Genomic DNA, 27,377 nt, shown 5'->3' with positions numbered 1-27,377 from the left:
ACAGCCAGCCTCTTTAGCGATGACCTTTTGTGTCTTGCCCTCCTTGTGCAAGGTGTCGATGGTCGTCTTTTGGACAACTGTCAAGTCAGCAGTCTTCCCCATGATTGTGTAGCCTATAGAACTAGACTGAAAGACCATTTAAAGGCTTTTGCAGGTGGTTTGAGTTAATTAGCTGATTAGAGTGTGGTACCAGGGGCCATCAATTTTGAACCTTTTCACAATATTCTAATTTTCTGATATGATGAATTTGAGATTTTCATTTGTTGTCATTTGTAATCATCAAAATTAAACAAAATAAACATCTGAAATATATGAGTTTGTATGTAATGTATGAATATAATATACAAGTTTCACTTTTTAAATGGAATTACTGAAATCAATCTACTTTTTCATGATATTCTAATTTTATGACCAGCACCTGTAGATTCAACAAGGTGCTGGAAGCATTCCTCAGGGAGTTTGGTCCATATTGACATGATGGCATCACACAGTTGCCGCAGATTTGTCGGCTGCACATCCATGATGTGAATCTCCCGTTCCACCACATCCCAAAGATGCTCTATTGGATTGAGATCTGGTGACTGTGGAGGCCATTTGAGTACAGTGAACTCATTGTCATGTTCAAGAAACCAGTCTGAGATGATTCCAGCTTTATGACATGGCGCATTATCCTGCTGAAAGTAGCCATCAGAAGTTGGGTACATTGTGGTCATAAAGGGATGGACATGGTCAGCAACAATACTCAGGTAGGCTGTGGCGTTGCAACGATGCTCAATTGGTACCAAGGGGCCCAAAGAGTGCCAAGAAAATATTCCCCACACCATGACACCACCACCACCAGCCTGAACCGTTGATACAAGGCAGGATGGATCCATGCTTTCCTGTTGTAGACGCCAAATTCTGACCCTACCATCCGAATGTCGCAGCAGAAATCGAGACTCATCAGACCAGGCAACGTTTTTCCAATCTTCTATTGTCCAATTTCCATGAGCTTGTGCAAATTGTAGCCTCAGTTTCCTGTTCTTAGCTGAAAGGAGTGGCACCCGGTGTGGTCTTCTGCTGCTGTAGCCCATCTGCCTCAAAGTTCCACGTACTGCGCGTTCAGAGATGCTCTTCTGCCCACCTTGGTTGTAACGGGTGGTTATTTGAGTCACTGTTGCCCTTCTATCAGCTCGAACCAGTCTGGCCATTCTCCTCTGACCTCTGGCATCAACAAGGCATTTCCGCCCACAGAACTGCCGCTCACTGGATGTTTTTTCTTTTTCGGACCATTCTCTGTAAACCCTAGAGATGGTTGCGCGTGAAAATCCCAGTAGATCAGCAGTTTCTGAAATACTCAGACCAGCCCTTCTGGCACCAACAATCATGCCACGTTCAAAGTCACTCAAATCACCTTTCTTCCCCATACTGATGCTCGCTTTGAACTGCAGGAGATTGTCTTGACCATGTCTACATGCCTAAATGCACTGAGTTGCCGCCATGTGATTGGCTGCTTAGAAATTAAGTGTTAACGAGCAGTTGGACAGGTGTACCTAATAAAGTGTATACATATGCGGAAATCTAAAATGGCTTTTTCTAAAAAACAAATACATCAACACATACCTGGCATTTGTTGCAAGCTTGAATCTTTATTTTCCTTTTTTAGTATAGAAAATGGAAAAAGAACGAAAATAAGTAGTTTGTATAAAAATCAGAAAACATGTTTAAAGAGCCCAACAAAATGTGAGAGCTTATTTATTTAGAAAATCATCACAATCACTGGCAAACTTTCTGACGATGGAGTATAAGATGAGATAGTTCTCCTCTAATAAAACTTTTATTTTGGTAAAGAACTTGGAAGGTGATTTAGGATGGCGCCCACTATGGTGATGGGGCCACTTGCATGATAATCTGGGATATATTCAAGCTTTCTCAGCGCCCTAAACCGGGCTGAAATCTTTGGCGGGCTCAGCCATGAAAGCTTCGATCTCCTCCACCGTGCGAGGGACGCAGGTCAGCAGCTCCATGCCGCTGGCCGTCACTGCCACGTCGTCCTCGACGCGAACCTGGATGAGACAGCGGGGACGTCAGTGATTGTATAAATGTTTAATCTGTAGAGAATAACAAATAAAGCATGAAAAATCTAATGTTGGACAAAAGAAAAACAATTGAGGACAGTTAAAAACATCCAACCGTAACAAACTATTTAACAGATGATGATTTAATGTTCTTTTATCTCCACAGGCACACTGACCCCTCCGAAGCCTCTGAAGCGGGCCAGCACTTGGTTATTGATGAAGCAGCTTTGAGCAGGATCAGCCAGGGCTTTATCCAGCAGGTGGTCTATGAAATATATCCCAGGCTCCACGGTGAGGACCATCCTCTCCTGCACCAGGCGACCCATACGGAGGCTCCTCAGTCCAGGCTCGTTTATGCGCTCTATTCCCTTTAACGCATGGATAAAAGGGTTTCATTCTGTAGTCAAATACTTGATATCTGAAAAAGATACAACTTCTTTCATTTGGAAAACCATTTAAGTCTAAATATGATTATCAACAGTAGCTGAAAGGAGCTAAAGGAAGTTCTGGTCTGGCATGGAAAATGTTTCCTAATGAACGTAGAATATTAACTATCTTATTTAGTTGATAAATGCATCGACCAAAGGCTTTTATTTGAATGCATTTTGTTCCTAATCCCATAATGCTGAACCAATCACTACTTTGCTGCTATATACAGAGTTCCTAAATGTTTCCAAAAGTTACATTTAAGATTTTTTAAGACGACTTAGAATAAAATGTAATCGAGGCATGTGGAGCCTTCTGTGACTACAACTGCTGTGTGCACGTAACGTTAGTCAGGGATCAAGCTAATACCTGCTAGCTCTTTAGCTATCTAGCCCTATTTTATCTGGTTTTTAAATAAATGTGTTTTGTTAAAGTTTACAATCCTTTTCCTGTTTTCCTCAAATCTCCCTTTTATTGATGAAACTTCAGTATCTAGAGAAAAGAGCAACTCAGACAGTCAGACAGCCTCTTTAGCCGTTACCTCTGGGTAACCTCCCACGTCGTGCACATCGATCCCCAGCAGGTGTCCCAGGCCGTGGGGCATGAACACAGAACCCAGGTGGACCTTCAGCATGTCCTCAACGTTACCGTGCAGGATGCCGATCTTAACCAGTTCCTCCAGGTGAACCCTGTCAGCCAGGCGGTGCATGTCGGTCCATTTCACACCTTCAAAAGAAACATCTTTTTGTTATCAGGAAAGAGCCTGGAGTCTTTACAAAAATGAAACCATAATCTTTTATGTTTTATAGTATTTAATATGCATTTCCTTCTAAAACAAAACAGACCTCCTTATTAAGTTGCTCCTTCTCTAGTGGAAGCAGAGGTGAGGCAGTTTCAGGGTCTAGTTGTTGATTTCCAAAGCTGTTGTCACTGATATTTAGTGTAAACAGCTCTGTGCTGGATAAGGTTTCCTCCAGGGTCAGATTCATATCTCTCAGACTGTCTTGCCCCCCCCCCCCCCCCCCCCCCTCCAGGGTCCTGCCTGGTGAGTAAGTGCAGGACTGATTTTCTGTGGCCGTTAGCTGTGTGCACTAACAGGAATGATTCAACACTCCTCAGGAAGGAAAAAAGTCCAGAAAAAGTAAGAATCTTCCAAAACCGAGCAGCGGGCATAAAACAGCTGGTTTACATTAAGGAAGATGACAAACATGAATAAACTCCAACCTGCCGTATTTTTAAACTAAATGAGGAATAATAAATTAAAAAGGATGCTTTTCTGAGACACGCTCTCACTATGTATGCCCCAGTAATCACAGAAGGGATTATTTTCCTGACTAAAAAGACAGGTTTGAAAATTTGAAATATTTCATTTGTGTTGATAATTTCTTATGAAATAATGATTAACAATTGATAGGAAAAGGTTCCTTAAAGAAGATTTAATATAGAATTTTAACCAGAGGAAGCAACATCTCTGTTACTTGAGGAGCTGTAGATGGAGCAAAAGTTTTTTCCATATTGAAAGCAAAACATTTATAGACTTTTTTATATATTTGTATAATTTTTGTATAATTAGTGCTCTGAGTGTATTTTAGTCTATTCTAAGTGTTTTGTTGAGAGAGAAAAATCCCCTTTCCAATATTCCCAGAGTTATAGGTTAGATTAAACGTATGTATGGAAGCTGCGTGTGTCTATAAACAGATTCTCCACTTCAGCTACCCTTGCTTCATGGCATTCACATTTATTTTTCTTTGGCTCTTCAGTCATGTCTGTTGATGGAGTTTTTTTCCATTATGGACCTTCGTTGCATCATAATGTTGTTGTTGTTAGGGTCATTTTAGTTAAGGGCTCACCCGTGCCTCATGCTAACGCTCCTTTGCTCCACACATTACTTTGACCTCCGTCACCAAGGACCAGGAGTCAGTAGATAAGGTTTAGAAAAAAAAGAAAACATCCATCTGGCCGTGCACGCATGTACAAAGATGACTTTTTTCCAAACGTCCAACTGGCCGTGTACATGGACACCAATCAGAATGGCGATCACAAGAAAACATTTTCTTTCTTAATCAGAATGAAATCTATTTCTGATCGGATATGTTTTCATGAAACATTTTTGATCTGATCAGCCCTTTAATCAGATTGTGTCCATGTAAACGTAGCTAGAGCACCCGTTTTTAACTTTTATCTTTAATTAGCTTTTCATGACTGATTCTTACTGTTTATTGTTGTAGACAAAAATGTAAAGAATGAAGGAAGAAGTATGTTTGAACAGGATTTCAGATGTACTTTGTCTTCAGTATTTGGGAGGATGATAACCTGGTTTGAGGGCAGCCATGACGGCACATGAGGATTTCAGGACTGCCTCATAGATGGCCCGCTGGTCTGCAGTGAACTTCCCGTTGGCTGGGAATGAGCAGGTTATATCTGAGGAGTAGCAGTAGTACTCTCCACCCATGTCGAACAAACTACAGGGGAAAAGCAATGACACAGATCACTATTTAATAGTGATGCTAAATGCAGTTTTTCACAAAACTTCCAAAACAAACTGATTCATGGCTCTTAAAGTAAAAAAAACCCCCAAAACATTAGAAATCTGCTGACCACATGTCTCCATCTTCAATTGTCTTGTCATTTGGAGCTCCAGCGTGACCATAGTGGAGGACCGAGGAGTTATTCCCCCTGGTGGCAGAAAATGATAAGAGATTTAAAAACAAAACGCTCTGCTTTAACTCGTATCTTACTAGGTTGCAGAAAACAAACTCAATGTGGTAATAAAAGAATCTGAAGAGCCAAGGTTTCAGAGATGTGGACCTCCACATAGTCAAATTTAATTTTTGTCCACAAAAAAATTCAACCAGAGATCTTGAGCTCATGATGAGGATCTGATCTTAGCAGTAAAGCTGGAGACAAAACAGCAACTTTAAATGGACTAAAAGAAATACCTCATGATTAACCTCAAAGCTAATAACTTAGGTGTAAAATGATACAAACAAAAAAAATTCCTCAGATTTTATGAAAGTTTATCACTGATTGATTTGTAGGCTTTAAACTATAATTTTTTTTTTTTTATCAACTCTGGTTCAAAAACAGTTTGCTTGCCCTATAATGTGATAAAGGCTGCTCAAATTGAAGCAATACCATATTTACTATAGATTTTAAATATAGAGAACCTACAGTATATTCCTAAAGGCAAAGATTTATATAGCCTCACGTTCCACAGATGCAGGTGTAAGAGGTGTGACGCATCCCGCCTTTGGAGTAGCAGTAGTGCTGGAACAGACTAAAGAGAAACGACAAATTAGGAGTAAATAGAAGGTAAACCAGTTTACCACAGTCGTCTGCATGAATTAATTTAATTCTCATGAACTTAAATGTTTTTTTACAAATCTTGTTGGTGGGATTGTAGTGAAAGAGAAGAACTGTTGGCAAATATTTTTATTAGGGCTGCAACAACGAATAGATAAAATCGATAAAAATCGACTTTTAAAAGCGTTGGCAACGAATTTCATCATCGATTAATTGTGTCGGGCGATTAATGCGTCATCCGCCGCCGCCGTCATCACATCCACTTGACTGAAACGGCGGAAGCGACTTTGTCGCTATATTTAGTGACTTTTCAGACCCCTCCAGCGACTATTTTTCAAAAAAGCGACTAGCGACAAATCTGGCGACTTTTTACGGTGTCACTGGCGGCTTTTGGAGACTCTTACGTGAAAGCATGTATCGTTCCTACTCTTGTCCTCCAGGGGCAGCTGCTGCCGTGAGGCGCCCCCCCCATCCCAACCCCGTTCTCCCTCTCAGCGCTGCATTCAGAGCCGCAGGATGCTACCCTCAGCGTCCAGACTGCAAATGAAGTGCGCATGCGCCGGGATTGACGGCGCAAATTGATCACAATAATTAAAATAGCCTTTATAAATAAATTAACTTGCAAATTATGAGGGCAAGGCTTTTAAAGTTTAAATCTTCTGGCAAAGATAAAGTAAAGAAGATCCTGCAATTTATGGAAGTAAAGCAGAATAAAATCCAGCAGATCAGTAATATGTCAATTAATTATTTGCCACATTCCCATGTAAATATCTGTCTTTGGAGGATGTGTTTTTTAGCACCCCTAGTTCTCTCATTTTTATTCCAAATACAATTTATAATTTGAATCTCAGGGCTATTTTTATCTCTATGGTTCAGTATTTTCTCAAGTAGCAACTTTAACTGCTATACTTTCCTGTCTTAAAAGGCAGAACTCTTCTAGTCTAAAAAAACCTCATTTGTTGAAATGGGGGGGCCTATTGTTTGAACGCCTTAGGAGCTTTAAAAACAAAAAATTCTTTTTTGCGCTTTATGAAACAAAGTACCCTATATTTTGTGGATGTACAGCTACATTTCTCATGTAAGTTTGCATAGTTTTAACACAAACATTTATTTTTCATATTGCACCAGTACAGTTAATGAGCAACCTGTACTTGTGTGCTTGTTTGTTCTGTCTAAAATTTTTATTTTGGAATAAAGAGGTTAAAATAAAAAATATTTTTTGTCCGATTCATCGATTAATCGAGAAAATAATCGGCCGATTCATCGATTTTTAAAATAATCGTTAGTTGCAGCCCTAATTTTTATCCAAACAGAAAATACAACAGAGACAAACATGAACATAATCTAAAATTGTTACAGAACAAACAGCTCAGAAAATAAACCAGGAGGTGTGGTGCCTCCACATTAAGGGATAAACATTCACACTCACCTCTCCATTTCATATTCTTTCTTTCCAGGTCGGACATTTTTCATCACCTGAAGAAATATCATGCAGATAAAGATTATAATTTTTAAGCCTTTATTATTATTAACAAATAAATTTTATTGCATTATTGTTGCAAGCAAAGAAAATTTTGGTTAATTGAAATGTGAGAAAACACATTTTGTTAATTTAATATTTGAAAAGAATGCAATACAGAAATTCTAAAGTTTTAGACTTTATTTCTAGATTTATTTTTCTATTATTGTTTAACAATTATTTTTCATTTATTTCCTTTAAATTACTCGTTCCTAAGCAAATATAATTGTTTTTTTAAAATGTACCCTTCTCTTTTCATTTCCAAATTTCTTTTCCTTAAATTTAGTTTTGCAAATTGTTTTTTTTTCTCCAATTTCCATTGAACAGATCTTATTCTCTTCACTTCTGGGCTTTTCTCTGGAGTGAGGAGCAAACATGCATTTCTATTGGTCTGTATGGAAGTTAGTAGCAACATTCTAATGGTCGAAGTGCGCAGCAAGAGCGAGTTGTTTGTTTTGGGTGAAGAGAAGGTGATCTGTAAAATGTAACTTAAAAAGAATGCAACTAACAAATCTCAATCTGAAAAAACAGATTTATAAATAAACACGGAGTCATCAGATTCCACTAGTAATTTTCTTTCCAACACATACATGACATACATCTCTGATGACAGTTGAATTCCTCTGTGAACCAATCAGATTAAGGTCTGACAGCGGTCACATTTATTTGGTGGTGTAAAAGAGCATGAAAAAAGATCAGGATTTAGAAAAACAAAAACCCTGAAACCCTGCTGTGTTAACGTAGACCTGTGCTATATTTCTGAGGATCCCAAACCTTTCAGCCTGTGACTAGGGGTGCACCGATTGCAGTTTTCCGGCCGATTTCCGATCACCGATCTTTAAAAAGTCTGACCTGCCGATTCCGATTTTTGGTTGATACCGATTTTTTATTTTTTTGCTATAACCAATGTTACAATCTTTTCTTGAAAAACATGCCCTTGAACAATAGCCTTGAACCATTATAAACTTGTTTTAACTGCCCCATGAGGTAGAGCCTTGACATAGACATTAATTAAATAATAAATATTAAATAAAACAAACTTAAGACTACAACATTGGTCTTTTGATTTTTTACATTTCAAAAAACAAAACTTCAACAAAAGATCAGAAAAAATATGGAGTAGCAACTGATTTTAAGACACTTGCGGAGGTAAATAGATCGGTGGTTAAGATCGGTTTCATATGTAAATATCGGCCGATCACCAATCACCCTAAATTAAGGAAATCGGGGCCGATCGATTGGCCGGCCGATTTATCGGTGCACCCCTACCTGTGACCTAAAATATAACAATGAAACAGACTCGAAAACTTTAAAACCTCACTTAACATTCCTTTATATATATTGAAGTAAATACATTTTTTAAAATAAATAACAATAGTTTGATTAATCACTTTCATTAATGGATTTGGAATTATTTACAGTATTTTCCAGATTATAGAGTTTACCTTACTATAAGCCGAACCTGAAAGTGCTTTTAGAAAAACTGGAAACGTACATATATAAGCCACACTGGGCTATAAGCCGATAATATCCACTGATCTATCCACCAAACCTGTGGGGGGAGCTCTACAAAATATGGAGGACTAACTCTGCCATATTCAGAAATAAGTGCTCAATAAATAAATAAGCATATAATTAATTGCCCACAAAAATACAATAAACAAATAAATGTAGGTAGAAATTAAATTATATAGTGAGACATAAATGTATACATCTATTTTAATAAGCTTCTTTATTTATTTGCCTTTGTAATAATTACCTTATTTATTTATTGTTTGTTATAATCTTCAACTTTATTTATCTATTACCTATTTTTTAAGTATTTATTTATGAGCATGTCATATTTTTGTCTTGTTTTATTCTTACTTTGTATTTTTTTTAATCTATTTCTTCAGTGCTATTTATTTCTGCCTGTCTTTAAATTTCTGTCTGCATTTCTGCCTCATTATGCAAATGAGGAGGGATGTGTCTTAGAGGCTGAACTTCTGCCCATTGGTTGGCGGCCATCTATTTACATCTATTCAATTCATAGTAATTTTATTATTTCATGGGACATTTACATTTATGCAATTCATTCTATATTTCTTCCCTATATATTTATCAGGAAAAACCGTCTTATGACCCTTTTAGTACCAATAAACTAAACGAGTCTTAAACTTCTGCACTGATTTTTGGATTAACCACTTCTTGATTTAAACTGCTTAAATTATTAAATTCCTTCTTTTTTAAAGCTACCTCTCATGATCCTTCTTAATAAAGGATTATATTACCATTTTGTGAGCTTCACTGGAAATCCTGTTGGTGTAGCGCAGGACCTCCAGCTCCATATCAGTCTTCAGCAAACGGCTGCAACAAAAACAATCGAGAGTAAAAGGATAATAAAAAAGATAGCAATTAAAACTTTACTAAGTAGACCTATATGCTGGTATGTCTGTTTTTTACCTTTTAATATACAATTGCTTATGACACACAGGTTTTCAACCTAAGCAACTTTCAAACTGAAACATGTTGGAAATTTAATAAGTTGTTGAAGAAGGTAAGAAAGTAACGCAAATTCTGAAAACAAACATAAGATATGTCAACATTTCAGGAGTATGTAAAACTTATTCTGGATTTGAGGGGAAAAGAAATGTGTTGGAGGTACTAAATTTAAATCAAATCTGTTAACTTCTGAAATTCAGATCATGAGTGTTTATGCTGGTGAAGATTTTCAGTCATCCAGGTCATAGAAACTCCAAAAAAGTAAAAAAAAAAAAAAAATTAACTGGACTTTGTTTCCAAGTTTGAAGACATCCAGGAATCTTTTTCCTGGTTAAACGTAAGCATGACTGGTTATGTTTAAAGGAAAGAAAAAAAAGAATATTCTAAAACATTTTGAGCAGTACTTAATGAATCTAAAAGATGCACAGCATGTGGACCATCTTCAGGAATTCATTTTATACCATTAGAGGTACTAAGTTTTAAAATTTTTCGAATACCGAACTAAAATTATGTCCAAATATTATTTTAAAACCAAATATAGATTGATTTTTTTTTAATACAAGATATACAGATTTAATGGGGTTTTAGTCAGGATGCAGGTTAAGATCCTCACTCCAACACATGGAAACTCCTGAAAAGTTTAAAAAAACAAACAAATTGACTTCATTAAAACATTTAACCTCTTTATTAGCTTTTTTTTTTAAGAACACAACTTTCAGCCACAAAAACTGAAGTCCAGTTGATAAAATACTTTATAGGTAACAGGATAAAAAGCTTTATTTCCATCAATTGGGACCTAAATGTTATAGCAAGGGTGGATTTGTATTTAGTTATGTACACTCACCGGCCACTTTATTAGGTACCCCATGCTAGTAACGGGTTGGACCCCCTTTTGCCTTCAGAACTGCCTCAATTCTTCGTGGCATAGATTCAACAAGGTGCTGGAAGCATTCCTCAGGGAGTTTGGTCCATATTGACATGATGGCATCACACAGTTGCCGCAGATTTGTCGGCTGCACATCCATGATGCGAATCTCCCGTTCCACCACATCCCAAAGATGCTCTATTGGATTGAGATCTGGTGACTGTGGAGGCCATTTGAGTACAGTGAACTCATTGTCATGTTCAAGAAACCAGTCTGAGATGATTCCAGCTTTATGACATGGCGCATTATCCTGCTGAAAGTAGCCATCAGAAGTTGGGTACATTGTGGTCATAAAGGGATGGACATGGTCAGCAACAATACTCAGGTAGGCTGTGGCGTTGCAACGATGCTCAATTGGTACCAAGGGGCCCAAAGAGTGCCAAGAAAATATTCCCCACACCATGACACCACCACCACCAGCCTGAACCGTTGATGCAAGACAGGATGGATCCATGCTTTCATGTTGTAGACGCCAAATTCTGACCCTACCATCCGAATGTCGCAGCAGAAATCAAGACTCATCAGACCAGGCAACGTTTTTCCAATCTTCTATTGTCCAATTTCCATGAGCTTGTGCAAATTGTAGCCTCAGTTTCCTGTTCTTAGCTGAAAGGAGTGGCACCCGGTGTGGTCTTCTGCTGCTGTAGCCCATCTGCCTCAAAGTTCCACGTACTGTGCGTTCAGAGATGCTCTTCTGCCCACCTTGGTTGTAACGGGTGGTTATTTGAGTCACTGTTGCCCTTCTATCAGCTCCAACCAGTCTGGCCATTCTCCTCTGACCTCTGGCATCAACGAGGCATTTCCGCCCACAGAACTGCCGCTCACTGGATGTTTTTTCTTTTTCTTACCATTCTCTGTAAACCCTAGAGATGGTTGTGCGTGAAAATCCCAGTAGATCAGCAGTTTCTGAAATACTCAGACCAGCCCTTCTGGCACCAACAATCATGCCACGTTCAAAGTCACTCAAATCACCTTTCTTCCCCATACTGATGCTCGCTTTGAACTGCAGGAGATTGTCTTGACCATGTCTACATGCCTAAATGCACTGAGTTGCCGCCATGTGATTGGCTGCTTAGAAATTAAGTGTTAACGAGCAGTTGGACATGTGTACCTAATAAAGTGGCCGGTGAGTGTATTAAGCTGCTTTGTTAGTTTGCTGTTAGCAGGAAGGTCCTGGGTTCAAATTCCAGTCTGCATGGAGTTTTCATGTTCTCCCCTATGCCCAAAAATATTAATGTTACATTCTTGCTCTGTATATAAGGAGGTAAATATGCCCCCTTAAATTACCATTAGGTGCGAGGGTGTGCTTATGCAGGCATGCATAATAAGTAGGTATAGAGAAGGAAAGGATGGGTTATTTTTCAAATTTAATGAGTACCCTCTAAAATTAAAATAAACTTTATTTTCTCATTTATTTGAAGCATTGCTATGGATACATTTCAAAAATAAAGGTTATGCAATGGTAACCAGTAGAAACACCGACGGCTATTTAAAAAAAACACAAGATAAAATAGGAAACCAATTAAAAGAGATCTTTGTTGCTTTCAGCAAAAGGAGGGAGGCAAAGGGTTAAATCAAGCTCTGCGCTCCAAGAGGTGTGACTGAACAACACTCTTCCTCATTTCTGAAAGCATCAATTCATCTGGAGGGTTCAAACTCTAACAACAAAGACAACCAGGAAAGCACGTAGTTCATTCTGTCCATGCAGAGGGATTTCTGCCTCAGACAGGAGAAAAACAGAAGTAGAAAACCACCACCCTGATTAAAAGCGCAAATACATTTCCCCAGGACGTGTTGACTGTTGAAAAATTCTGCTGAAGAAACATTTTGGAGCCTCTGAGGCAAATTTTCTCAGCCATAATGGATAAAATGCAGTTCAACAAACTCACCATTCCACAATGACTGGGTGTAAAATCTTGTTGTCTACTTGGAATCTGAAAAAAAGAAGGAGAAAGGCCAAAATAAACAAAATGGAAGGTAATGATCTATAAGCGGTTCATAAAACATATCTATGAAAAGATACAGAACATAAATATGAGCAGGCAGATTAAGAATAAAGAACAACACCACATTTCTCTAAAAAAAACAGTAAAGCCTAATTATAGTTATCAAAATACATTTCGGAAAAAAATCACCAATACTCAGAAAAGGGGGGGGGAATAAATTGAGGCAAATTTAACATACCCAGTGATTCCATCAAAGGAGGCTTCACGGCAGGTGTTTCCACTATCGGTGTTCTGTCCACGCTTAAAATGAAAACAAAGGGATCAGATTTCAAACTCTACCAGAGAACATATGGTAGGGATATAAAACTAACAGCTCAGTGGGTATGTATGGAGGATAGGAAGAAGGAATAAGCCTGTCAAGACATTTGAAAATAAAAAAAAAGTAATCCTCCTGAAATTGTTTTAGATATCTACAAAGGCTTGAAAGCATTGATTTTAGTTAACTATGTTTAATTCAATGCCTGAATAAACCTTTAAATTCAGTCTCTTGTGCAGACATAAATTTGATGCACCAATAGTATCCTTAGTGTTTGTCCAGTAGTGGTTTCCAAGCTTTAAAACCATCTCAGGAGAACTCATGTTGGTATAGGAGATACATTTTCAGCGCTAATGTTTGCATCCACATCTGCAGTGAGTCCATATCGACCAGAGGAGGAGCTTCAGAGCAAACACAGTAAGTAAAAATGTGAATAATTAATTACAGATCCGGTAATTAACTGGATTGAAATTTTAATCATGTCCCAGCACAAATATTGAGACAATCTATTGTACAACATGTGATCGAATGCACCAGAAAAGCCCAGCTCCTGTATAATCTACTCACTTTGTATCATATCGGCAGATACATGCCTGCACTCCCTGGTTCATCAATGCATTCAGCAGCCATGTCTTGTTATCAGATTTTTACGACGGAGTATTAGGGAAAGGGTAGAGATATTTTTTCATAGTCATAAAATTCTGAGAATAAAGTCGCAACGAGAATAGTCATAAAATAAGAGAATAAAGTTGTAAAATTATGAGAATAAAGTCGTAAAATTAGGAGAATAAAGTCGCAATGTTACGAGAAAAAAAAATGGCAAAATATTAAGAGAGCCTAGTCCTGAAATTACGAGAAACAAGTTGTATTTTATGTCTACTCCTACAAGAAGCACTTTCTTCCCTTAAATGAAGAATTTCGCGCATTATGTGAAATTATACTTTGACTCTGGCTCTTGACAAATCAGGAAAACTTTCAGCACCAGCATCAAATGGGCAGCAGGTCAAAGTGGACTCAGGCTGCTGATTGGTGGAGCTGGTTGGCCGCCATCTGCTGGTCGGAGCTTGAAGCTTTCTTTCTGAAACGGTTTGTGGTATGATGACTTAATTCTCGTAATATTACGTCTTTATTCTCATAATGTTATGACTTTATTCTCGAAATAGAAGGAAAAAAAAATCTCTAGCCTGGCCCTAATACTCTGTCGTAGATTTTCCTTCAGTTCCAGAGATATTTAGATTTAGCTTTATTACAGGTGAGTAGATCAGCTAAGAGCAAGCTATATACTTCATTGCTGTTGAAATATGTGGGATAACTAAAACTTCTGGTCCACTCTATAATAATTTCTTCTTTATAGCTGCAATGAAAAATCCTTAATGCTTTCAGATTATGTTTATTGATAGCTGAATGACCTCTCTGTTTAATTTCTATTTCACTTTTATAAGTTGAGCTACAGAAAGATTCAATAACTGTTTAGTATCCAATACAAAAAGTCATCATCAGAAGTAATTCTGCTGATTAAATGATAGTTACCAGAGTCAGGAGAAATGATGGCTTCATGGTGGAGAGGACATCAGCAATCTACAGGAAATAATTAAAAGAGTCAGACTTCAAGCAGAGCTTCAAAAAGGGCCAGAATCAGTCATCATAATGAAAGGTCACTCTGACACTGTGACCTTTCCAGTAATAAGCAGCACAATTGATGACAAGAGTCTGCCTCATGCAGCATAAACATCAAAAAATCCATCCGTGTTTCAACGCTTAAACATCTCAGGAAGTAATGTTGACTTTGCTAAGATTAGGTATATTGGCTGGTTTGATAAACAATGTCTTAATTATAACCAAAAATGCTTAAATGCAATGAAGTATGTTTAAATATCAACACCTGGGCAGATTAAGGATCTCATTAGCAATATGCCCAAGGATTGCAAGAAATCACGATATGTTCCCATATTCATCATCTTCTTGTATCCCTAATCTGTTTTTGTAGTTCTTGAGCATTCTGGAATTTGAGTGAAAAGTTTTGCTGCAGAGCTCTAATATAGAAAAAAAAAAATCTCATAATATCTAAACTTTTGTTTTAATCTTAATTATTGTAACTGATTTCTTCAGTTTTCTCATTTCAAACTTGCGTTGACCAAAAATCAGCAATTAATCTTCTGGGAATAAAGACAAAAAGCAACTATAAAATAATAAGAACTATGAATTTACAATGAAACACACAACAACACTGTTTAAATTCAACGACTCAAATCACAAATCCAAAATTCAACATAAATTCAAGCTACTTCTTTATTTCATAGATATGCTTTCGGCTCATTGTCAATAATTGTTGCCAAGGATTCAAGTGATACAAATTCCAAATATGCCAAAGACGGGCATGCAGAGGTAAACCAAAAAAAAAAAAAAGCAGAAGAAATATCAGATCTAGAGCTGGAACAAGATCAGCATGTCATCCCAACAGCAATAAAATAAAATAATTCCATCTAATATCAATTAGGGCTGCAACTAATGATTGTTTTGCATATCATTTATCCATCCATCCATTCTCTGTCACGCTTATCCCAAGCGGGGTCGCGAGGAATCTGGTGCCTATCTCCAGCTGTCTACTTGGGAGAGGCGGGGTACACGCTAGACAGGTCGCCAGCCCATCGCAGGGCAACACAGAGAGAAACAGGACAAACAACCATTCATGCACACACTCACACCTAAGGAGAATTTAGAGAAGCCAATTAATCTAACAGTCATGTTTTTGGACTGTGGAAAGAAGCCGGAGTACCCGGAGAGAACCCACGCATGCAAAGGGAGAACATGCAAACTCCTTTGCAGAAAGACCCCAGGCCGGGATTTGAACCCAGGACCTTCTTGCTGCAAGGCAACAGTGCTACCAACTTTCCTTAAAGAAGACTTGGAGCTGATGTGTGGTATATTTTTCAGAGTTTTTGCTAAATAATTTTTATTTCCTAAACAATCCATGGCAGCCTGTTGATGCTGGGGTGTTATTTACTTAAAGCTCTGCATCTTTTCAACAACAATGTGACAAAAGGGAGATAAGCAGAGAGAGGGATATCTCTCCCTCTGATTTTATCTCTGAATCATTAAAAGTTTGCTGACTCTACGGGAACAAAGCTGGCCCTGCGAATCATTTAAGAATGAAGAAACTACTGTCAACTTTGCTCTTTAAGTCCATAAACTTGCAGAGCTAATTATTAGCTTGCAGTCTACCACAGGTTGTCTCAATTTTTGCCCATCTCAGCAACTTAGAACACGTACCGTTGGTGTAACAGATTACAGAGAAATGAAGATGAGAAGTGGTTCTATATGAAGCAAACATTAAGAATAAAGAGTAATAATATGTCCTGATGTGAAAAAAGTTAGTTCAGCAGCCGTGTGTTGCAAACTCTGCAACCTATCATTCCTCTTGCTGCTATGGAAAGAAAGGAGCTCTAAATTTGATCACATTTATTTTGCAGGGAAGGCTGCTGGTTCAACTCTCATACATTCCAAATGTTTCTACTTTCAACCCTTCTTTTACAAAAGATAAAATCCAAGATGAAGGGAGGAGGTTATTGCTAAAAGTTTGCAATAAATTTGGTTCCAGACTTTTTTAATTATTTTTTTTTTCTAATTTATAAAACAATTTACAGATTTTCATTTTCAAAATATTGTTTTTAACATTTTATTAAACAATTGAGGGGATGAGTTTACATGCTTAAAGTGGTTTTAGATTCAGACAAATACAAAACTGACCAGAAAACCATCTTATGCGGGAGCTGAGATGTAGAAAAATTACAAATACAAGCTAATTAGTCATGCAGTAAAGAGTAAAAATATAACTAAATTAAAAACTCTTAGCTTCTTCAGAAATGGAAATTTTAAAAGATTTTATCATTATAATTAATGTACTAGGTAAAAGGGCTTACCTAAAGCTTACATTAGCATCTCCAAAGGTTCCTTGAATAACACCTTAGTTTACAACACATCTTAACAAGCCAAATATTGTCTTTATTTTTATTATTACATAAAAATAGTTTTATTATTACATGAAAATAAAAAAGACTGACCATAACAGCTTTATTTTTTCATATATACATGCATATGACTCCAATGATCATATACAGACATGAGTGTTTTTCTACATGATTCTCTATGGTTTATTTCTTTATCCTTTATAACCAACATGATGTCAGCTCACCTGCAGTATTATTTTTTGGGATTCGCATAATTTGCCATATGATAATAAACAAATATCAGGGTAATCAGATAGCAGGGCACAACATCTGTTTCTGACTAGATTTGCAGATAAAACTATTATAGTCACCATTAAAACATCATACTGTGGTTCTAAAATGATAAAAAATTCCATTACAGTGCAGAAAAGGTCACATTAGAGCAGCTGGAAAGGTAACATATACTTACATCAGAGGTGTACTGCACCTCATCAACAGCATACTTCTGCCTGAAGTGCTCTTTAGGGAAGATCCTGGTCAAAGATACAGACAAAATGACCGAGAGAAGAGGGCAGACTATTGATCAAGTTTCAAATTTAATTAACAAAATGTTACAATGCAGTTGGGTATGCAGAGCAAGTTGTTGAGTCTTTGTTTTTTTAAGGCACATAATCATGTTATATGTAAACACCAGTAACTAATTCTGGTTGCAGTTTTTTTCTTACAGGGTTCCTACAGCATAAGGCAAGTTAAATTCAAGACTTTTTAAGACTTTTTAATGCCACTTGAAATAAAAATTTAAGACCAAATTCACAAGAAACACAAGAAAAACCCGCTTGCGACAATTTAACTCAAAGGTTTATTTTAAAATAAACCACTGCACTAATGTTTCAAATTCTGAAAAGCTTTTAGCAGGGAACAAAACAAATCAGTTGTAAAGCCCCAACATAACCAGTGCTAAGTCTTTTTTGCAGCTATTTTTCTTTGTATGGTTTTCTTAGTATGTTTGATTTGGTGATAAGTGGAGGCGTTGCAGAGACAAGGGTGGAACTAAACTGAGAAATACCGGCTGTTTCTCTCTAACTCCATTTTGACGCTTTGTGTTTCGTGCTTCACATGGGCGACTCCACTGCCTTAATTCCCATCGTTCTGAGCTTGAATCACTTCTTGCACTAAATCCACTGAGCCTCATGTATGTTCCCTGGTTTTAGCCATGGAGAAAACTCTTGGCTGGAGACAATTTTGGTTACATTTACACTTGGTCATATTTTCCAGACAAAAAGTTAATGGCGCATCTCCCAAATGTCCCGGCCGCAACAACGCTTTATTGGTTCCGCTATCGGGACGGAACCAATAATGGCGCCCCATAATTTTTTTTTAATATAAAGAAAAAAAAATTTGTCAATTTTAACGTTTTATTTAGATTACAAAAATAAATCGTAATAAAAACAATTCTATTTATGATGTTTTAAAAATTAAGACCTACGAAAGACTAATTTAAGACATTTTAATACCAATTAAGGCCTTAGTTTTATTTTGAAGAATTCAATGCCTTTTAAGATTTTTTAAGAACCCGCGGGAACCCTGTCTTAGAGATTACCACATCCCACTGGTACATTATTTGTTAGTTTTGTGTTTTACAGTTTTGCTCAGTTTGTTAGTAATTAAAGCCCTTTGTGTACAGTATATTCATAATAACACCACATGACTGGAGGGAAGTAAAACAGATGCATCAATTGTAACCGTCAAGCTTTATGGTAATTCTGTGGTACTGTCAGCAGATGGCGCCACATCCATTTATGTCTGCCCATTGCACCTGGTGCTGAAATTCTATTTAGCCTCAAAAAGGACAGGGTCTAAACACCAAAAGGACAAACAGTTGGTGTATCCAACCTTATTTTAACACAGTCAAATGTTATTTGTTCTTTTCTGTAAAGGCATAAAACACGATTGTTACCCTTTAAACTCAGGTGATCTAACTGTTGCAACTTTCACTGCATTTTGGCTGTGTAGAAATTTTACCAACACGACCTCACGTGAAATATCTCTTCTTTCGAAATGTATTAAATATTCCTATTTATAAGTTCCTATTTTTACAGTGTTACAGTTGTTGTTGCTGATCGAACTATGAAGGATCTGTGGCCCGAAATGCTCCCCAGATTGACTAAAACAGTGCTGCCTAGAAGGAAATTAGAATAAAAAAGGGGGAAAAAAACATTTTGAAGTGGAGAACATGATTGCTAAATTCCTAACTGAAGGCCTTTCCCTTGCTGCTGTCGGTGTTGGCAGCGTACAAAGCCTTTTGAGGATTAGTAGGACTTACTCTCCCATCCAAGTAGCATAGCTTTCAGGCAGTTTAGGAACAAAAAGAATGGATTTCCCCGTGTCCACATCTATGGCTCCAAAACAGTCAGCCTCTGTCACTCCAAAGGCCCAGTGGAAGAAAGACTCCTGAAAGAAAAAAAATGATTAAAGGAAACAAACTAAAACACATCTAGAGTGATTTCTATAGAGAATTACATGGAGGGCTTCATATTTGATTAGGTAGAGCTAAACTTAAACGTATTGTTCTCTCGGATCCGTTACCGTTGATTTTTCACAAGGGGCACAGAAAGCAAAACTAAAAAGTGAAATTATTTAAAAGAGTCTGGTTATGGATTATAAAATGCAAAAACAAAGCAAATAGAAAACCCACCTGCCTGAAGAGGACATCAGTGTCTGTGCAGTATCTCTGGGTTTGCTCTCCCCCTTGCAGCAACACCACTGACTTTGGTACCAAACCGTCTTTACCTTTCAACCCCTGGCACAATCTTCTGCGATTCTCAGCAAAAAGGGCAGCAGACACCCTCAGGGTGTCATTACCCAGCCAGTAGACGGGTCTGAAAGGACAGGAGGATATGAGGTCAGGCTGGATGGATGCACACTCCATTCATTTGAGACTAGTTCTACCTGCACAGTTCTACAAATTATTCAGAACGTGAAAGGTGATTTAATAATCCAATCTGTTGTTGTGAATACTCTAAAGAAGGCCTGTGGTACAGGGATTTAAAAGGCAGACACTAAGCATCACTTTCATTTTTATTTAATATTTAAGAACAAATTTGAGAAAAGTTTGGTCATTAAATTTGTTGTTACTAAACAATAAGATTATATTGTCAAACCCTATTACCGGTAGGTTCAATCAAAGCTTGAATAATTTTATTCATTTGTTTGTTTATTTTTTTCCCTGTGTACTAGTAGGAAAAAATATCCTTAAAAATTGTAAGCATTTTAAAGATCTTAAACTCTATGCTGTTTTTTTTTTTTTTTTAAGACGGTTAAAATATGAAAATAAGCTTTATACACATTATTTACATGGTTGATATTTCAAATCTCTACACACCAATAGAAAATGCAACACAAGTTGAACACAACACTTAAATTCAGATCACACTGAAAACCAGTTAAACCTTCTAGACTGCCACAACTGGTTAACAAATTGACCAATGAGGAAGCTTGTTACATCTAAGAAGCAACTGCGATTGGTTTATCTGGTTTTTATTGTGCTCAGGGACCAGAAGGGTCACAGAAACGGTAAATGGAGCGGGAAAAGCAAAACAGGATTAAAATTTGTACGTTGAAAAAGACAAAGAAAATTGAATAATGAATAACCTTTCTAAAAATGTTATTACAGGGCTGTATGCTTGGCTTATTTTACCAGGAGCATTAGAGGACCCAAATGAAAAAAATGTAGGAGCACAAAAACAATATTAGGGGTACTATGGATTTTCTTAAATACCACCTTTTTAAAAAAGATTAAAATTAAACTGGCTGTAGCTTTTAATCACTTCTGGGTGCAGGGAATATATTGGCTTTTAACGTGCTTACAAAATGACGTCCAGACTGGGAGATAAGTTGTGGGCGTTTCCCATTTATTGAAGTCAGTTTGTAAATAAAAAAAAAAAAACAATCCAAGGGGCGGTCTTTTAAAAGTGAGTTGGACAGGTAATTATGGAAAGTGTGGATATGACAGAATTTAACCAGTGGACGCAGGCCAAAGGAAGAGGTATAAAAAACGTATGACCTCCCGTCGCCCGAACCTTTTCTGCCCTCTCACCTTTATAGCTTTCCCGTCCACACACCACCAACCTAAACAAAACAACAGCGCCCAAACCAAATAAACCAGAAACAAACCATACCTAAACACCAACATCTATTAATGGGTAATATTCAATGTTTCGTGAGGCTGTCTTTTCTAAAATGGGTCACAAACAGCGATTTAGGTGCCTTCATCTGCCCATTGGAATATAAGGTTTGCTTCAAACTCAAGCGAAGGAAAAATTTGGATCCAATCGGATTTAAACGTGTAAACCTTGTTAGCATTGTGGCAAAAAATCATCAAAACACAAAAATTCTGGAGCCATCTCCCGTTTGCTGACATTTCTGATTAAAAACCAAAATAAAGATCTGTATCTTTATCTAAATCATAATTTATGCAGGTTTTACCTCAAACTTTGTCATATGGCATTTACAGGTATTTATCTGTAAGACCAGTCAGAATAATTTCACTATATTAATTTGAATTTTCTCAAAATCTGTTTTCCTCTTATAAATAACAAGCATATCAGAAAAATTGATGTAAAAAAAGATCATGTTTAGGTTTTATAGGTACAAGACTCATGTTTTCAGGGTTACACCTTAGTCACCCTGAGCTGACAGTGCAGGACTGCGGGGCTAGGTTGTCCCAATTCACAGAAGATCACTTCTGGTCTTCCTTGTTTTTGAGGTCTTTGAAGGATCCGGCCAACATGGCAGGTTTTTCTCAGGGATTTTTATGAAGCAAGCAAGTCATTTGACACCAGTCAGTGAGCTGTTCCCACTAAATCCAAACTGTTCCTGGTTTTTAAGCCAGTGTAATATGGAGGACCAACTCTGCCATATATAGAGATAAATACATAAATAAATTAATGCTGATTAAATAAATAAGCATACAATTAATTGCCCCCCAAAATACAATAAACAAATAAATGTATGTAGAAATTAAATTATACAGTGAGACGTAAATGTATACATCTCTTTTAATTAGCTTTATTTATTTGCCTTCGTAACAGTTACCTTATTTATTTATTTATTGTCCGTTATAATCTTCAACTTTATTTATTTATTACTTATTTTTTAAGTATTTATTTATGTGCATGATATAATTTTTTTGTCTGTTTTATTTTTTCTTTTGTATTTTTTTACCCTCTTTATTTCTTCAACGCTATTTATTTCTGCCTGTCGTTTTTACATTTCTGCCTAATTATGCAAATGTGGAGGTATATGTCTTATTTATTTCTGTATTTATTTTTAGATATGGCAGAGTAGGTCCTCCATAGTGTATAAGGGGTATTACAAAGGTGTTTATAATCAGTTGAATTAATTTTGGTAAGAAATAGCATTTGGGAATACATTTTCAAATTACAGTATTTAATGGATTAATAAATATAATTTACAATTTCCCCTTCAATAATTCAACTTAAAATGTGCAATTGTATTTTTATTTTTTTGCCTGATTTAAATGTTTTTAAAACGGCTGGTTTTCTTTTCTGACTCTCCAGGTCCTCATACACCTCTGGCTGAAAATGATTTGAGGAAAAGCCAATAAAAACTGTTCTGTTCAGAAAAAAAAGAGAGAGTTTAGCCAAAATATGCTGACAGGCAACTTTGTCAGTGAAAGGTCTTAGGACATATATCTGATAAGATAAAGCAAACTATCTATAACACCTGGAGCAGAGGTTAATCCATAATCTCAGTTTAATCTTAAACTCAGCGACATCTTGTAACAAAACTGATTTAAACTCTTTCCAGTTTTCCTGAATACCTTCCGTCTCATCATGTGATTTAGATAGCCAGCAAATACTAACTTTAAATTTACTAACATTTAAATAAATATGGTTTCAATTTGCAAAAATACATCAAAACGTGTTTTATTCTAAATTATTTCAAGTGAAAGTGTCTTCAAATCTATGCATTTTACTTACGCCAAATATCCCTTCAAAATTATGTTAAATATGGATTTAAAATGTATCCAGGGAAAGGGGGAACAATAAAAACTTTAGGGTTTATTATCATTTTAAAGATATACGGAAAAAAGCTGAATAATTTAGATTCAGCATGAAAAGCAACAGCTCCCCCCACGCGGCGGATCAAAGCAGTTAAAAATGGCTGCACAATAAAAACGGATGTATTGTAGTGAATTAACGCGGGAATGAACAGAGTTACATAAAATAATCTTAAATCTTAAACTCACTGAGCAGCTGAAGCCATGATGACGGGTCCTCGGTCCAGAGTGTCACGTGGAGACAGCTGGGTCACGTGAGGTCTGAAAAGTGACAAAACATCAGCTGACAGGAAATTGTGTTGCATTCAAGATTTCAGGAAATTCCTCTATCCACAAAGAAATGAGTAATTAGAAACATAAATAATATGATTCAGAGTGGATGTCTACACTGTGTAGCCGAGAGGTTGCTTTCATTCAGCTGTTTGACGATTACTAAGAGTTTTACACCTCGTTTTTACGTCAGTGTTGCAGTATGTAGCGCATTTTGCAATATTGCAAGTGCGCAAATGCAACTTATTTTTCTTTTTGTCACGTGTTCAATGAAGAGGTAAAAGCTGTTCGAAGCTCAGGAAATATATATTTTTGATGTGAAAGCAAAACACGTATACGGAAGAGGATTATGGCCACTGAAAAAATAAAGTTTTTATTTCAGTTTAATATGGGGGGAAAAGTAAGAATTCTGAGAAAAAAAACAGAATTTTGACTTTTTTCCCATATTAAAACGAAATAAAATTTAAAAATCAGTCAACTTTTTTTCAGTGGCCATAATCCTTTTTCTGTACACGCGTGAAATCAGTTGTTTATATTTTCTTATCCTAAAAATGTATCTTAAATGAGCAAGCTTGCATAACTAGGTGCAATACCTTAAAATATCAGGACACACAACAAAGTCGCACAGCTTGAACAGGAAAAAAAATTTGAAACCAACTGTTTTGTAGCTTAGAGGTTTTTGTGTTTTCACTACTTCAATATTCTACGTTTATGGAAAAAAAAAAAAAAAAAAACATTCCTTCAGGGTAAATAAAAAAAATTGAAGTCCAAGCTAACAACATGTATTAAGCAAGCAAAACATTTAAGAAGTCTAATTTACTTAAAGCTACAGTGTGTAACTTTTAGCGACATCTAGCGGTCAGACTGCAGACTGCAGCAACATGAACATCCCCCCCCCCCACCGCTTCTCCCCCCCAACAGTACGGCGAGCGTTACGGGACAAAATGTCTTCCACGACATCCGCATCACCTACCTTCTCAAGTGATTAGGTTTGTTTACATAGATAATTTTACAGATAGTATTTCATTAGTCTGTGTAGGGTATAGATTTCATGTAGACTTAAGATAATAAATATACCCGTTATTTTTTCTACATCGTTGTGACGTTTTGGCGATCTCGCAATCACTAGTTTGTTGGCTCTGCACTGCCGTAGCGCAAAGATGTCTGCCTCCATGGCTGCGAGACCCGCTCCTATGTAATTATAAATAACGAGTTCTAAGGCAACGCAAATATTAAGGTTAAGAGGCTGAGCTCGTAGATGATGATAAATAACATAGTTATGTATAATATATTACATGTCTGACTGTATATCCCTGTAATTATTACACACTGTAGCTTTAACAAGGAGATTTAAAAACACACTTCTTAAAAAATGTATTGTTTTTAGCCTGTTTGTTATTAACAAAACAAACACACAAATCTTTTTTTTTAATCTTATTTTAATTAAGACTTCTTTTTTACCACAGACTAAATGTTCACAAATTCAGCAAAGTTCCTGACTGCACAATGCTGCACGCTGTCCCAGTTTACTGCAGTCACAGTAAAAACAGCAGGGGGAGATGCAGCTCCCCTTTTAAAAAACACTGACAGTTTGAAAAAATAATTATTATAGATGTTTGCAAACAAATGAAGCAGAAACTCTAAAATGATTTATCATAAACAACAACATCCAACTGCAGACAAATGTCAGCAGGACTAGCATACCCACAGAGACAAATCTCAGATAAAAGTTTATGTGATAACAAGATATTAACAGCCCCGCATGTCCCATGAAACACATATTTATTAAGCTTTAAAACATTTGGAAATTTGCAAGATAAAATCTATTTAACCTGCCAGGGGTTGTTTTTACAAAACCAGCTTCCCTTCACAAGCAAAGAGAGCAGACAACCATTGTATGCTTTTTCCTTCTCATTTAGCAGTTCCATACAAATCTTAACTGTCTCTTTATAAAAGTGTGATGGACTTGGTGGTAGGAATTTAGGAAGATTCAGACTTTTAAATCTAATCTACCAAAACAAAATCGGTTTAAATACGTTCTAATTTCACCTTTAATTAGAGACGAGATGTATGTAATATAATCTCAATATGAACAAAGCTCTTCTGTCTCAGAGGTGTTTTATTACTGAAGGGACTGAATCACTAATACCGCTTTCCCACTGGCCCATTTAAACCTGGGAACAATCCGCTCAAAGTGGCAGTGGTAACAGCTCAATGACCCCACGTTGACCTGGGTCAAATTACTTGGCAAGCGACCCGGGTTACATCTGCCTTCAAACGCCTTGGGTGTGATCGGCATACAGTGGGAACAACAGACCCAGATCCACCCGCTAATTTGCGTGATACTATTGAGCACAATGTAAGGTCAACACACCACGCTGCATCTGATTGAAACAGCAAAAACAACTGTGGTTACATTGGATACAAATTTTACAGTGCTGGTGAGAGAGATTCGGATAGACAAAAGAATGAAATGATAAAGCACACAATGACTATGTGCTGGCTCCCTTCCATGTTGCTCTCCATTGTTTACCTTCCTGATTTCTGTCGTACTGTTAACATCATCAATGCTAACCCTGCATGGAAATGTCAGACACGCAAAGGTGGGGAGACAGTTAGGGATTAGACCTAGCTTTTTTTTTTAATGAGAAGGGAGCCAAATGCTGATTGTTAGCGGGTTGATGTGTTATCAAAAACACGCATTAACCTGCTAATTTCAGAGGATAGGAGGGTTGAGGCAAAGCACACCAGAAAGATAATGGATAAAGTATCAGCATAGATTATAAAGCAAAATCTGAGGCTTAAAGATGTCACAGATCACTGTTAAATACTCTGAAGGAAGAATGGAACAAAAATTGTCAAATAGAAAGCCTTAAGAAGTCTTTTTTAGTCTGCAATAAACCACATTATGACAAGCAAAAAAACAAATTGTAAAACGGTGATGAGGTCAGATGGGGCGAGAAATAGCCTTTGGTCAGCAGGCAAAAGCTCTGGGTGGAAAAAAATACTGCCAGTCAGGAAACATGAAACAGGAGAAAGCATCATGCTATGGGGACTTCTTCCTCAGCATGGATGGGTAAACTGGACAGTGGGGAAGACTTTGTAGGTTTATCACACAAAATCCAGACAAAAAAACTTGAAAGTATTGTTTTCATGTGATAAGAGGAATACATTCATTGGATATTAACTCTAAAAGCCTGATTTTTATAAGGTTTGCATGTCTTAAAAAAAGTGCAAAATCATTTGTGCACTCTGAGCAGATCTTCAAAGCTGGTGCAAAGGGATTTGTATTTGCATTTCAGAAGACAGCGTGTGAAAAACTTTTTTGTTATTGCTCATGTCCCTTGATCAATATGAAAACGACCACACTGCACAAATTCATGGATGAAGGATATGCAAATGTGAACAGTAACCAATTGTAAAGGAATTTTCCAAAACGGAAACTCAGTTTTCGGTGTTTTCTTTTTTTTTTAACTTCTGAAATTTAGATCAATCTGACATGCAAAAAACTCTTAAGTCCTTGTTGCCACAAGAAGGCATTGGTATGATGCCAGAGAACTGAGAGACATTTTGTTTGCACCTAAACACATTTTGATCATCATAAATTGTCATGGTCTTGGCGCTGATGGTTGGCATTTCCATTTGCTCCTGCTCACCTGTCCCATTGGCACTGCGGCTGATTAACGCCAATCGTTTCCACCTGGTTTCTCAGCTATTTATGTTGTATGCCTGCCTTCCATCAGTGCCAGATTATTCTAGCTGTTTTGGCGAGAGTAACTCACGCTTTAGTCTTTCGATTATCCCTCATGGACTCCATGCCAGCTCCCCTGCACCCTGAAGCTCTGAAGTTTGGTTGTGGTTTTTGGAACCAAATGCAGAGGCTGAGAGGCAGGGGTGAGTTCTTGCAGTTTTTAAAGAATCCACACAGGTAAAAGAGGCGGGAATCCAAAAAAAAACAACATGAAAAATGTAAAACAAACCAGAACCATGGAGACATCATGGAAAACAATCACTAGGAGCAAGGGTAAGATAGGAAAAGACGAGGTAAGATGAAGTAAGACGAGAAACCAGCCCTGATGAATTGCACAAGAAGAGTATTTATGGT

General features: G+C 37.0%; 1 protein-coding gene across 1 annotated transcript; it reads right to left on the bottom strand.

Annotated features, from left to right (window-relative positions):
- Positions 1-1,605: 1,605 nt before the first annotated feature.
- On the bottom strand, positions 1,606-23,297 carry pepd (peptidase D). The gene is made up of 15 exons (XM_038282636.1): positions 23,192-23,297; positions 19,616-19,799; positions 19,244-19,371; positions 17,390-17,453; positions 14,504-14,551; positions 12,896-12,957; positions 12,601-12,645; positions 9,576-9,651; positions 7,216-7,262; positions 5,692-5,760; positions 5,082-5,159; positions 4,797-4,945; positions 3,025-3,209; positions 2,234-2,425; positions 1,606-2,045 (listed from the first exon to the last, which is right to left on the bottom strand). The coding sequence occupies exons 1-15, from the start codon at positions 23,206-23,208 to the stop codon at positions 1,920-1,922; spliced, it is 1,470 nt and encodes a 489-aa protein (XP_038138564.1). The 5' UTR covers positions 23,209-23,297; the 3' UTR covers positions 1,606-1,919.
- Between the last annotated feature and the right edge of the window lie 4,080 nt (positions 23,298-27,377).

This window comes from Cyprinodon tularosa, unplaced genomic scaffold (assembly GCF_016077235.1).
Source record: "Cyprinodon tularosa strain WSP-4 unplaced genomic scaffold, ASM1607723v1 ctg186, whole genome shotgun sequence".
NCBI lineage: Eukaryota > Metazoa > Chordata > Actinopteri > Cyprinodontiformes > Cyprinodontidae > Cyprinodon > Cyprinodon tularosa.
This window is presented reverse-complemented; position numbering and strand designations above follow the sequence as displayed.